The sequence below is a fragment of the Silurus meridionalis genome, chromosome 14 (assembly GCF_014805685.1).
Source record: "Silurus meridionalis isolate SWU-2019-XX chromosome 14, ASM1480568v1, whole genome shotgun sequence".
Classification (NCBI taxonomy): Eukaryota; Metazoa; Chordata; class Actinopteri; order Siluriformes; family Siluridae; genus Silurus; species Silurus meridionalis.
Window position 1 is genome coordinate 19,337,930 of NC_060897.1, and position 12,249 is coordinate 19,350,178.

The following is a 12,249-nucleotide window of genomic DNA, read 5'->3' on the forward strand; positions in this document are numbered from 1 at the left end:
CTCTCCCCTCTCTTTTCTTTTCACACACACACACACACACACACACACACACACACTCTCTCTCTCTCTCTCTCTCTCTCTCTCTGTCTCTCTCTCTCTCTCTCTCTCTCTCTCTCTCACACACACACACACACACACACACACTCTCTCTCTCTCTCTCTCTCTATCTCTCTCTCTCTCTCTCTCTCTCTTTTCTCAATACCTCGATTAAACACACTCAATAGAGGCTTTAGGCCTCACTCGAGGGTTTTTTTTCCCTCTCGGTCATTTCTGTGCGTTTTCCCGGAATGTTTAACCATCCGGGTACTTATTTATAGGGGATGGATGGAAAATAAAATTAGGGGGCTTCACTGCACCTCCACGTGAAATATAGCAATAGATAGAATATATGCAATATACAGTACACACCTAATTTGCGCACACACACCCACACACACACAGTGATCCACTGAATTTCAAATGACTTCCTCTAGAATACATAGTGCCCTACATTATATATCTTTTTTCCCCCCATGTCATATAGTGCATAAATAAATATATATGGGGTTCAGCCCTAAATCCTAAAATGATTTCCTACCAGACACCTAAAGAAAAGAAATTTGGAACTAAATGTATCCGGAGTGCTGAGGTGCAGCACATTAAACTGTCAGGGGGCAATGAATATGTCTAGAACCCCTTAACACTTTTAGATTTAAACCCTTTTAATGTACAACAGAGGCATTAATTCACATGGCAGGTGTATCCCAGATGTGTCTGACATATAGGCCATGAACAATTCTGTTTAGAAGTGAACCGTTTACACCTGAAATAGTGCCTCCAATACATAAAAACAGTGTGTTAGCTATATATCATATAATGTCTATGTGGAATATAAAGGCCATTTTTAACACATATCATGGGGCTTTTAGGTCCCAAATACTTTTCTATAGTGAACTCATGAAAACGTGACTGAAAGGGTGTAGTGATATTGTGCTCCAAATTTGCTAGAGGTCTAGAGGTCACCTATAGTGTGGTGTATAAAGGAAGCTGAAGTTTGGTGCAGAACCCTTCCATTCACTATCCATAGATTCCTCCAGACGTGAGATGCCATGAGTGGAAATCAGCATAATAGCTATTATTACAGTTGATTATTACCTTTGGCTGTTTCGATTGTTTTCTAAAAGGTCTCGATTACTAAAGCCACAGTCGGAGGCCGGTTCTCTGCGGTGTAGGACAATCCCTTGAGATGATACGAGGAGTTGTTTTCTCTATGCTGATTATTAATAGTATGAGTGTTTGTGGTAAACGTTTAGAGCAGGAATATCCTCGAACCTGTAGCCTGAGTTACTATGCAAATTAGTAGAGATGAATTTACTGATCCGTAACTATATCTGAGGAGCTCAAGTGATGTGTTCGTCTTTTTATATGCCATAATGAAAGGCTGTGATACTTCTGGTCGTTTGGGTCATACCCTCAAATCTCTGTCTCAATGGTAGATCTTGGGTATGGTTAGTAGACTATGTAGGTCTGCTCACACTTTGTAACGTTTGACTCTAAAACATTGTCATTTTACAATCCATTTATGCATCTGAAATGATTTCACTGTATATGTCCAGGCTTCCAGGTGCTAAATACAAAAAACAGATTATACCTTTAAGACTCCATTTGGTAAAATGAGCTGCTATTTAAAGCAGAACGAACAATCGTGTTCATTATAAAAAAATAAAGGGCATAAAGTAGCACTGGACAAAATCTAGCAAATGAAATTGAATCTTGGAAAGACTCGGCTCGCTCATTCCTGGCGTGACGACACGTCGGATGACGTCATTCTGTAACAGTCGATCCGCCAAAAACAAAACAAAAACAACAACCACAGTGTAGTCCAAAGTCCACAGAGAAGTGACGTCTGCTATTTTGTTGATTATTTCTTTATGCAACCTGACGAGACAGACACATTCAGATCGTTCAAAATAGTCAATAAATAAATCTCTTTTTTTAGGGGGGATCAATATCTAAACGTTTACTTAACAATACGTCAATTATACACAAATTGTGTGTTTATTTTTAATCAACAGTCTATCTGTCTGTCTGTATATCTATCTATCTATCTATCTATCTATCTATCTATCTATCTATCTATCTATCTATCTATCTATCTATCTATCTATCTATCTATCTATCTATCTATCTATCTATCTATAAAGGAGCACACAGCACAATTCTCTCTCTGTCATTATTATATCCACATAAATCCTCATTCTGCTCAAACACCACGCATAATGTCACAATTATTAATACCCAATAAATATAATATATACCTACATACCCAAATATCCAATTAGACGATAGATAGATAATATAATATAATATAATATAATATAATATAATATAATATAATATAATATAATATAATATAATATAAGAACCGCGCATTAAAACAATCCAATCAAAATTAAAAGCATTGAAGTGGAAAAAAAACTTTTTGGTTTAATTGCAAAGATCATAAATCTATAGGCTTAATGAAATTGTGGTGTTGATGGTGTTAATGGTGCTGGTAATGGTGCTGGTGGTGTTGGTAATGGTGTTGGTGGTGTTGGTGGTGTTGGTGGTGGTGTTGGTGATTGTGTTGGTGGTGTTGGTGTTGGTGGTGGTGATGGTGATGGTGTTGGTGGTGGGATTTATATTCCGATTTTGAAGCAGACTCCTGGAGCAGATCGGCGCGCGCAGGGCCGCATTAAATCACCGAGCAAAGCAGGACAGGGACTTTAAATCACCTTAACAGCGCTCTCACACCAGTGTGCAGGACATAAAACATACAATAATAACGCAGGAGCCCTGTGATGGAGTGTACGTGAACCTCATACAAACACACACACACACACACACACACACACACACACGCGCGCGCGCGCTGAAACGTTTAAATGTTGATAGTTATAACATATATATATATATACAATATAAAACACATCTGGCTCTGAGAAGCAATTCGCAAATACAAATATTTATTTTAAAAATGATATATATTTGGCTGTATATTATGATCATTATTATTATTTTATTGGAATTTAATAACCCCTAAAGTCCACAAAAAATTGTAATCATAATTATTATAATAATTAGAATTATCATTATTATTGTTGTTGCTGTTTTGTTGTTGTTATTATTACTATTGTTAATATTATTGTAATTATGCAAATGTAAATGTTTTGATTTCTCTTCACTTCAGTGCACTTGAACACAAATGGGACGACAGACACCAATCAACTTATCTGTCACTTAAACGCCTTTAATAAACTTTTCTGATCATTGACAAAGTGTACAAAACACTCTCTTCGTACACACGCACGCACACACACACACACACACACACACACACACACACACACACACACACACAGCGCACGTAACGTTCGCTTTTTTATGTTGCAACTTTTTGTTTTTACACTAATACTAAAGTCTGCAACTGTAACAACACACACACACACACACACACACACACACACACACACACACACACACACACACACACGGTGTTTTGTTTGCGCACGTATTAGATCATAAACCAGAAGTGCTTACCGTTTTCACCTACATATCTCGCTTTGTGTGTGTGTGTGTGTGTGTGTGTGTGTGTGTGTGTGTGTGTGTGTGTGTATTTGTGCCATTAACGAGTTTCTGCTCTCCAGTACGCTTTAAACGGAAAAGAAAAAAGAACGGAAATCTTCCCATATACATACAGAAAAAAAAAATAAAACAATTATAATAATAATACAAATAAAAATAATACCAAAAAGTATCACATTGATAATATAATAAAGTGATGCCATTAGTCTTTCGGGGTTTCAGCTTGAAACGCAGTGTCTGATTCTTCTCTCCGCCCTTTGGTTGGAAACTTTAAAATCCAAACAAACAAACAAAAACAAAACAAAACATACAAACAAAACACACTGTTTTTTTCCCCCCTTTTCCTGCGCGCGCCTTTGTCACTGGTTGCCTGCGCACGCGGACAGGGTCCAGGCGGGCGCGCAGTACGCGTGCGGGTGATAGTAGTAACAGTATGATGAAGGTGGGGATGAAGATGAGGATGAAGAAGAGGAAGATGAGGAGGGTGGATGGAGCGCGAGGAGCGGCGGGGGCCGCAGCAGCAGCAGCTCGCCGGGGGAGTACTGCCGCCGGTCGTCGCGCACGAGCACTTTCACGGCGACGCGCTTGGCGGCGGGTAGGAGCAGGTCGGCGGCGGCGGCGGCGGACGCGGCGCTGCTCGCGGCCATCTGGCGCCTCTTGGTCTTGTAGCGCCGGTTCTGGAACCAGATCTTCACCTGCGTCTCGGTCAGCTTAAGAGACGCCGCGAGGTCCGCGCGCTCCGGCCCGCTCAGGTAGCGCTGGTGGCTGAAGCGGCGCTCGAGCTCGAACACCTGCGCGTGCGAAAAGGCCGCGCGCGAGCGTTTCTTACGCTGCTTGCCGCCGGGCTGCTCCGAGACCTTCTCCTCCGCGTGATTACAGTCTGCACCAAAAGCAGGAGAGGAAGAAACACGAATTAACAATGCGTCAAAGAAGTTTATTAATTACTGCATGAATAATTGCATGAATAATTGCATGAATAATTGCAATCATCCGCCCCCACGTGCACACTGTATACCCACGCGCGTTCCTTCAAGCATGATCACAAGCATGCAATCATTTAGTGTGAAATCAGAAAACAAGTTCCTCCAACCACTTTAAAAGGTTTCGTTATGAGCCCCTTAAAAATTCTAAAATATAATTCAAAATATAATATAATATATATAAACATTATATATAGTTTGCTGTAAATGCTGCTTTCTTGAACACAAGTGCTTTTATAAAATAATTCTATTTTTATTTTTATTTTTAAACACTCAGGAACTGCATTTCTAAAAGCAAGATTGATTATATATAAATTGTCTTCATACTGTTTTTTTTTTTTTTGTTGCATAGTTGCTGCCATAATAATTTTGCAAATTAGAAATAAATATATGCGCGCACATTTGCAAAAGAAAGAAAGAAAGAAAGAAAGAAAAGTCCCACATTTTGCACAGACTTTGAAATGCAAGAAAAGTTTTGAGCTATTTGAGTTGGGAAATACTTGTGAAGATCTGCTCCAGATTTGTAGATCAACAAAATGTGTTGAATTTATTAAAATAAATAATAATAGGCGTCTCGCGCAATGTGGAAAAAACAGGAGAAAGTAATAATAATTTTGAAAAAACGCGTCCTCGTGCGTGAAGGCTCTTACCGGACACGCTGGCTAATAGCTCGCAGTCGCTCAGCTCGCGCGCGTGCTCCGCCGCCGTGGACTCCCGGTCCGTCTCGGATTGCACGCTCTCGTCCAGGGCGCGCGCATCACATCCGCCCCGCTGTACGCGTTCGTCGTCGAGCTGCTGCGGCTCGTGCTGGTGGTCCTCCTCGCTGAGCCCCGAGTCTGAGTCGTAGATCTTGGGATGGCTCGCTCTTTCTCTCTCTCTCTGTCCCCTGTCTCTGTCCCTGTCTTCCTCCTCCTCCTCCTCCTCCACCGTCTCGTGCGCTCCTCTAAAGATTTTCCAGCACGCGCTTTTCGAAAAACACATGTCCAGCTCTTTCAGACGGCGCCTTCTTCTTCCTTCTTCTTCTTCCTCTTCTTCTTCCACTTCGTCCTCCTCTTTTCGGTTCAAAATGGCCTGAATCGAGAAAGGCATCAAGGAGCTGCTGCGCGCGGCCATCGCGCGCCTCAAAAAGCAACAACTCCTAACCAAACCAAACAATAGCAAATATTTTAAAAGAAATAAAAAATATAAACAAACAAAAAACAAAAAAAAACAACAACAAAGCCTACATCAAGGCGCTCGCGCTCGAATAGAAAAAAGTAATGGAACGGACTCGTATCGGGTGCGCGCGCGCGCTTATCCGCTCGTCACGCGCCCGTCTACTCCTGAAATCCACGCTCGGCGACTTTCATTGCGGTCCACGTCGCTGCCGCGCGCTCCTGCGTCCGAGAGAGAGACACGGCGCACGCACACGTACAACCCACTCACACACACTAACGCACACACACGCGCACACACACTTACAGAGAGAGAGAGAGAGAGAGAGAGAGAGAGAACACAGATCCAGCCATAACCGTCCCGACTTTCACCTGTGAATGACGTCACACCATAGAAAAAAAAAAACGTGTCTCCCGATTGGACAAGGAGGCCGTGAACCACGGGAATGATTGGTCCTCGAGATTCATGATCCAAACGCCCTAAAACAATCCACGCACACTCTGAGCACTGAACAGAAGTATGGCGGAGTAGTACGTGATCCGGTACCCGGATGGGGGAAAAAAATGAACATTTGCCACGCGCTTATTTGCATAATCCAACGCGAAAGATTTGGAGCTCGCGCACACAGCACGGGTACATTTCAGCGCAATGCATGTAAAATACACAACATTTCAACATGTTATTTTTAGTCTGCATCGTGTGTATCAGAGAGACTGAAGCCAGATTTCCATATATAGCAACCCCAAAGAGATGCTGAAATGTGTAAACAATTGGATTATTTGGGTGCTATGATAGATAGAGCAGAAATGCAATTAGTAGTAACTGTGCACGTGGTGATATAAATGTAATAATAATAAAGATTATTGGCAGTGAAAACAATCTGCAGTGGTTGTTGAGTAAATACAACAAAATAATATAAAGGCACAGCATTTTACACTTATATGTGAAATAATTGACCTAAAATATAAAAGTTAATGACATGCAAATAAACAAAAAGAAGAAAATATATATATTTACATATAATTTCACATTTTATCACATTTGTTTTATTGGAATATAACAGTAATATAACTGCCTCATCGCTGCCTTTCCTCATTGCGCATTGTTGGTGTATTTATAACACGCTATGACGCAATAGTGCAGTAGGAATTCGCACCAAGCCCCAAAAAAAAAAATTTTACATACATGTGTAAAATATTGTTTTGGATAAATCTGCAATTAAAAAGTAACCTGAAGGACAAGATGATGATGATGATGATGATGATGACACCCAAATAATAAAAAACCATTAAGAATAATAATAGGAATAAAAGTGTGCACTTTTGATACAAACCTATAACGTCACACAATTGTCACGTCACACATTATGACGCAATAAAGCCGTCCAGGTGGGAAAATCCTCATCAGATCGACCTCACGAAAAAGTCTAATAACCACACAGTCCTAGAATATATGAAATAATAAATATATAGACCAAAACAATCACATTATAAATCCCCTGGTCCATTTCTAAAGCTATATAATAATAATATAGAAAAAGCAACATATGCTTATTTTTAAAATGTCAAATAAACATCCTTACTGTCTAATAATAATCATTATTATTATTATTATTATTATTATAGTAACAGCAGTAGTTTTAGTAACAATAATTTAAAAAATGTACATAAATTATTAATTTTTATTGTTTGTTCAAATCTATTTAGACCTTTAAGTATTTATAATGATGTTAAATATTATTTTTCATAACGATGAATATTCTCTTGACGATTATACTCCAATAAATCTCATATAAATTGCACAATTTAGACCTGGAACATCAGATTATTTAATGTAGTTTGTAGGACATCCTGATGTGTCTATGGTTAATGACCTGGTTTGTATTGTTTATGTTGAAAGGGAATTAAATTGCAGAAGATATAATAGATCATATATGCTGATATGTGTATATATTATATATATTATATAGAAATCGTGAAATAATCGTGAGGTAAAAGATGATGTGATGTTTCATTGGGAAGAAACTATAAAATCAACCAGCACATAAACACTGTTCCATCATTTTGCATATGCATTCAAGTCGTCTTCAAGTCTCACACAATGGTTTTTTCCACCAGTTTATGGCGTCATATTCCGGCACATTACTGGTGTTTCTTCCAGAGGATGTAGAAGGTTTTGAGGGAACACTCGAATGGTTGGCTCTTTGCTCGGAAACTTGAGTTTTCCATCGTGGGGAAAAAAACAGATCACGATTATTGTTTTCGGAATAAAAAAAGATAATAATTTTTTTTTTCCCACGGATTGTGTAAAATTCTTTATAGCAAAATTCACAAAATGTGAAGAAAATAAATATAAATAAAGAAATAACTACATACATTAAAAAAAAATCAGAAATTGGCGTCACATGGGCAGTGTACACTTACTAACTTGGAGAAATAATAATAATAATAATAATAATATATATATATATATATATATATATATATATATATATATATATATATATATATATATATATATTATATTATTTATAATCATTTTGTCTCGTTGTTGATCTAAATGATCCGAATTAATACCTTTAAAATAATTACACTAAATAAAGAAGATGGTGTAATAATAAAGCAAGTAGTGTGTCTTTCTCTCCACCTTGTGGACACACTAGAGCACGCGCACGCACGCACGCGCACACACACACACACACACACACACACACGCACGCACACACACGCGTTCGAGCGTGTTTTATATATAAAGCCATAATATATATATTATGAGCCTTTATTAGAGTTATGTTCTGTAGATAGATACCAAAAAGAAAAGAAAAGAAAGAATGAATAAAGAAAGATAAATAATAATAATAATAATAATAATAATAATAAAAACACAAAAACAAATCAACAAAAAATAAACCAATAAATAAGGCGATCACTAAAAAAAAATGATTATATGTTTGATTCCTCTGCGATCACAGATTTACTGAAACACTGCAGTGCTACACACACACACACACACACACACACACACACACACACACACACACACACACACACACACACACAGGGGGAAATGGGAATACATTTTTTTTTATCACGTTTTAAAATGAAGGAACTGCTTTGCTAAAATTTACTAAATAATAAAATAAAAAAAATTAAAAATGTATTGTAATAAATTCGAACAATTATACATTATTTATTATGCATCATTATAATAAAATGATAATAAAAACAACCAAAAGGGGACGATGGTGATCACATACTACTAGTCTTATTATTATTAACAATAATAATAATTATATTAATAATAACAATAACTAGTATTATTATTTTTGTAATTATTATCGTTTTTATTATTGTTGTTATTATGGTTATGATTATTATTATTATTATTAGTAGTAGTAGTAGTAGTAAATCCTGTAATACAAATAAAAAAAATTATAATAAAAAAATTATAATATAATAATAATAATTATTATTATTATTATAATATTAGTAGTAGTTAATAATCATTATTATGATAGTTATTGGCGCTATTTATTTGTTATTGTTATTATTATTATTAGTATTAGTAGAAGACTAAAAGCCAATAGTGAATGAAACAGAACAGGGCAAAAAAAGTCTGGAAGCTAAAAAAGGGAATGAATTGAACGACTTCTTGTTTCATCCCTTCATACCGAGGATGAAACCTTTCTTTTTTCCCCCCACCATCATGCGTCATTTGTACCAGTCCATTTCGGTTTTTATCTAACGGGTCTTTCATACCGAATGTGAGCCCCCATATATGTTAAAACAGCCTTCCGCAGCACAGAAACTGCAGGTTTTTACGCAATAAAAATAAGCTTTTCCTTTCATGGGGTGCAGCCAAAACGCAGCCACACGCTCAATCCTGCGGATTCCTATCATCATGTGCGCATTTGGCTCGCGCAAAGTGATAAATAACTGCACCGCGCTGCAGACTGCGATCTCTGTCTCGTTTGCATAACCGATCCGTCATTTTAGACAGAAACGAGGCGTGAGATTTTTATCAAAGCACAAAGAAATAAGCGATTGTGTGTATGAGTGTGTGTGTGTGTGTGTGTGTGTGAGGGAGAAACAGAAAAGTGGTGCGCGTGTTTTGGTTGCAAACTCCATCCAGTCTGCTCGCAGTGCGCATTTCAGCGCGCGCGTCAGTGTACTCTAGCTAGGGAAAGAATAGTGGTGTGTGTGTGTGTGTGTGTGTGTGTGTGTGTGTTGCACAACGTTTTAAGGTCCTAATATGTGCACTGGTTCTTTTGGTGAGGTTCGGGAATCCCATAATGTTTGCTATATGATGGTGATCACATTTCCATAAAGAAATTGTTTATTGTTACAGTTTTTCTCAGTTGTTTTGGAGCGTTTCTCAGATAAATAATGAAATTCTCAAAACTACTTGTTCAACCTACACATCATTTAGTCATTTGTGCTCATCATAAGAACATTTCTTGTTGCTTTGATTAAATTGCGAATGCTTTTGTAAATTCAATTAATGTTTCCTACATTATCAGTTGATTAAAATATATTATACTGGTTTCCCCTGAATGGGGTTTAACCCCCAAAACATCTTAGCATCAGTTTATTGTATACGTCATTGAATGCAAAATGATTAAACCAGTTGTCAACATCTGTAGTCTGAAATTTCTATTAAACTTTTTTTTTTTTGTAAATGTGTTGAATTGATGAATTGTGCACATGAATCTGAAGGTCACTAATAAAGACGAGTTTACAGCATCAGCATTTTTTTTCCAAAAAAAAAAAAAAACTACTAAGAAACAAATAAACACATGTACAGTACAAAAGTGTGAATCCTGTCTGGTCTCCTGCAATCAATAAAAATCAAATATGCAATAAAATAAATGAATTTGTGCTGCTGAAATTCATAGATGCCAAACAGAAAGAATTCAAATTATATAATCAACTATATTTTATATCAAGAAATACTAAAACTGTGCAGCATTATACTGACAACATGCCTAAACTTTTGGATGATCTTGTTTGTAAACAATGACAAAAAGACTTTGTGATGGAAATAAAATGTTCATTGACACAAAGACTTACTTTTAAGAGATGAACTGAGGATTTTGAGAAAAGTACAGGCTTTTTGCAAGAAATCCAATGTATTGTGCTGTTTGTAGAAAATCCACTTCCTCTGTTGAAATTTGAGAAATGCTCCAAAGCAAAATCCTCCAAAGGAAAAACAGTATAAGACTCCAAGCACCAAAGTCGACCCACACCTCATGTGCTCTATAGGTAGAAAGTTTAATAACAATACATAAATAAATAAATAACTCCATATAAAGGGGTCCCTGGCTATATATATTTGATATATACAGTATGTTTCTCATATATAGCATGCATTAATAAATGCTGTCTACTGAAAATGCAAATGCAAAAGCAATACAAAATTAGTGATGGAGATCCAGAATATTTCTGACACATCACATAGTAGTTTGGTAGAAAGTAGTAGAAATTTCCTTTTTTGCTTAGGGAACAAGGTCACTGTGGTAAACACGCATTTCTTTATCCACCCATTCATTCTGCTTTCTCTTGAGCAATCTTTACAACATATAACCAGAAATGTATATCAAAGTTATATGGTTGTTTACATGTTGTTTTTGTTTTGCAGAAATGTATTAGGTTAGATTGATTGATTTATTGATTGATTAACACTAGCCCAATTTGGTGAGAAACTGCACCCTGGCTTTACACCTTTGACTTTTTCTCCAATAAAAATGTTTATAGAGCAGTTTATAGGATCCTCTATTAATGCTTGCTGCAGTTCCAATTTTAGACCACTCGGGGCGGTATTAAGTTTTATTATCCAATTAACTTACCATGTGGCAGCAGTAGCCAGAAGCATCATCCAGAGCCAGGTTTAGATCTTCAGCTAATGTTTACATTCAAACATCCGAATCGCTGTGGTTTTAGAACCTGCCACGATGGTTGGTGCCAAGCAAGGCAAAAACCTTGAGAACTTCATGGATCTATCTGCCAAAACCAGAGAGTTGAATATTAGAAAAAGACCCTTTTTTTTGTTGACAGTGGTCAACACTATATGGATGAGAGAAGGGTCCTATCTAGGGCGTAAGAAGGGCATATTTAAAAAATATTTTTACTCATTACAATATACTCATATCATATCTGTATTTAATGAGAATGTTTTCCTTTCAAACTAAATTTTATTTTAGTTACTAATAAGGACGTGGCACGAATAGTTGATTGTGGAACTATTGTGCATCGGCAAAAATCCATACCGATAGTTTTTCCAGGTTGTAGGTGTGAATTTATTATTTATAATTTATTCATTATATAATTATATTTATTAAGAAATATATTTTTATTACCTTTATCATTCAGAACTGTTTTTTTAAATATCTTTGTAATAAAGTTCAGTACTATTTTACATCGTTTTTTATTTTTCTATCCATTTTAAAAACTATTCATTGATCAATCGGTTATCAGCAGGAACAATCTAAAATCCGTTATTATTAAAATAGCTA

General features: G+C 36.8%; 1 protein-coding gene and 1 long non-coding RNA gene across 4 annotated transcripts; both read right to left on the bottom strand.

Annotated features, from left to right (window-relative positions):
* Positions 1-3,242: 3,242 nt before the first annotated feature.
* nkx3-2 (NK3 homeobox 2) lies at positions 3,243-6,115 on the bottom strand. Of its 3 annotated transcripts, none has more exons than XM_046866364.1 (3): positions 5,854-6,115; positions 5,234-5,721; positions 3,243-4,483 (listed from the first exon to the last, which is right to left on the bottom strand). In XM_046866364.1, the coding sequence occupies exons 2-3, from the start codon at positions 5,694-5,696 to the stop codon at positions 3,963-3,965; spliced, it is 984 nt and encodes a 327-aa protein (XP_046722320.1). In that variant the 5' UTR covers positions 5,697-5,721; positions 5,854-6,115; the 3' UTR covers positions 3,243-3,962. The 3 variants fall into 3 exon arrangements, with proteins under 3 accessions (XP_046722320.1, XP_046722318.1, XP_046722319.1); XM_046866362.1 differs by having other exon boundaries at positions 5,810-6,115; XM_046866363.1 differs by having other exon boundaries at positions 5,234-6,115.
* A 4,534-nt stretch (positions 6,116-10,649) lies between these two features.
* On the bottom strand, positions 10,650-11,731 carry LOC124396357. The gene is made up of 2 exons (XR_006927762.1): positions 11,584-11,731; positions 10,650-10,993 (listed from the first exon to the last, which is right to left on the bottom strand). It is a non-coding gene; the product is annotated as an uncharacterized LOC124396357 (long non-coding RNA).
* Positions 11,732-12,249: the final 518 nt, after the last annotated feature.

Bases quoted from the DNA above. Each gene is read 5' to 3' on its own strand.
- nkx3-2 (XM_046866362.1), bottom strand. The intron at 4,484-5,233 runs GTAAGAGCCTTC...CTTTTGGTGCAG, and splicing joins GCTATTAGCCAGCGTGTCCG to ACTGTAATCACGCGGAGGAG.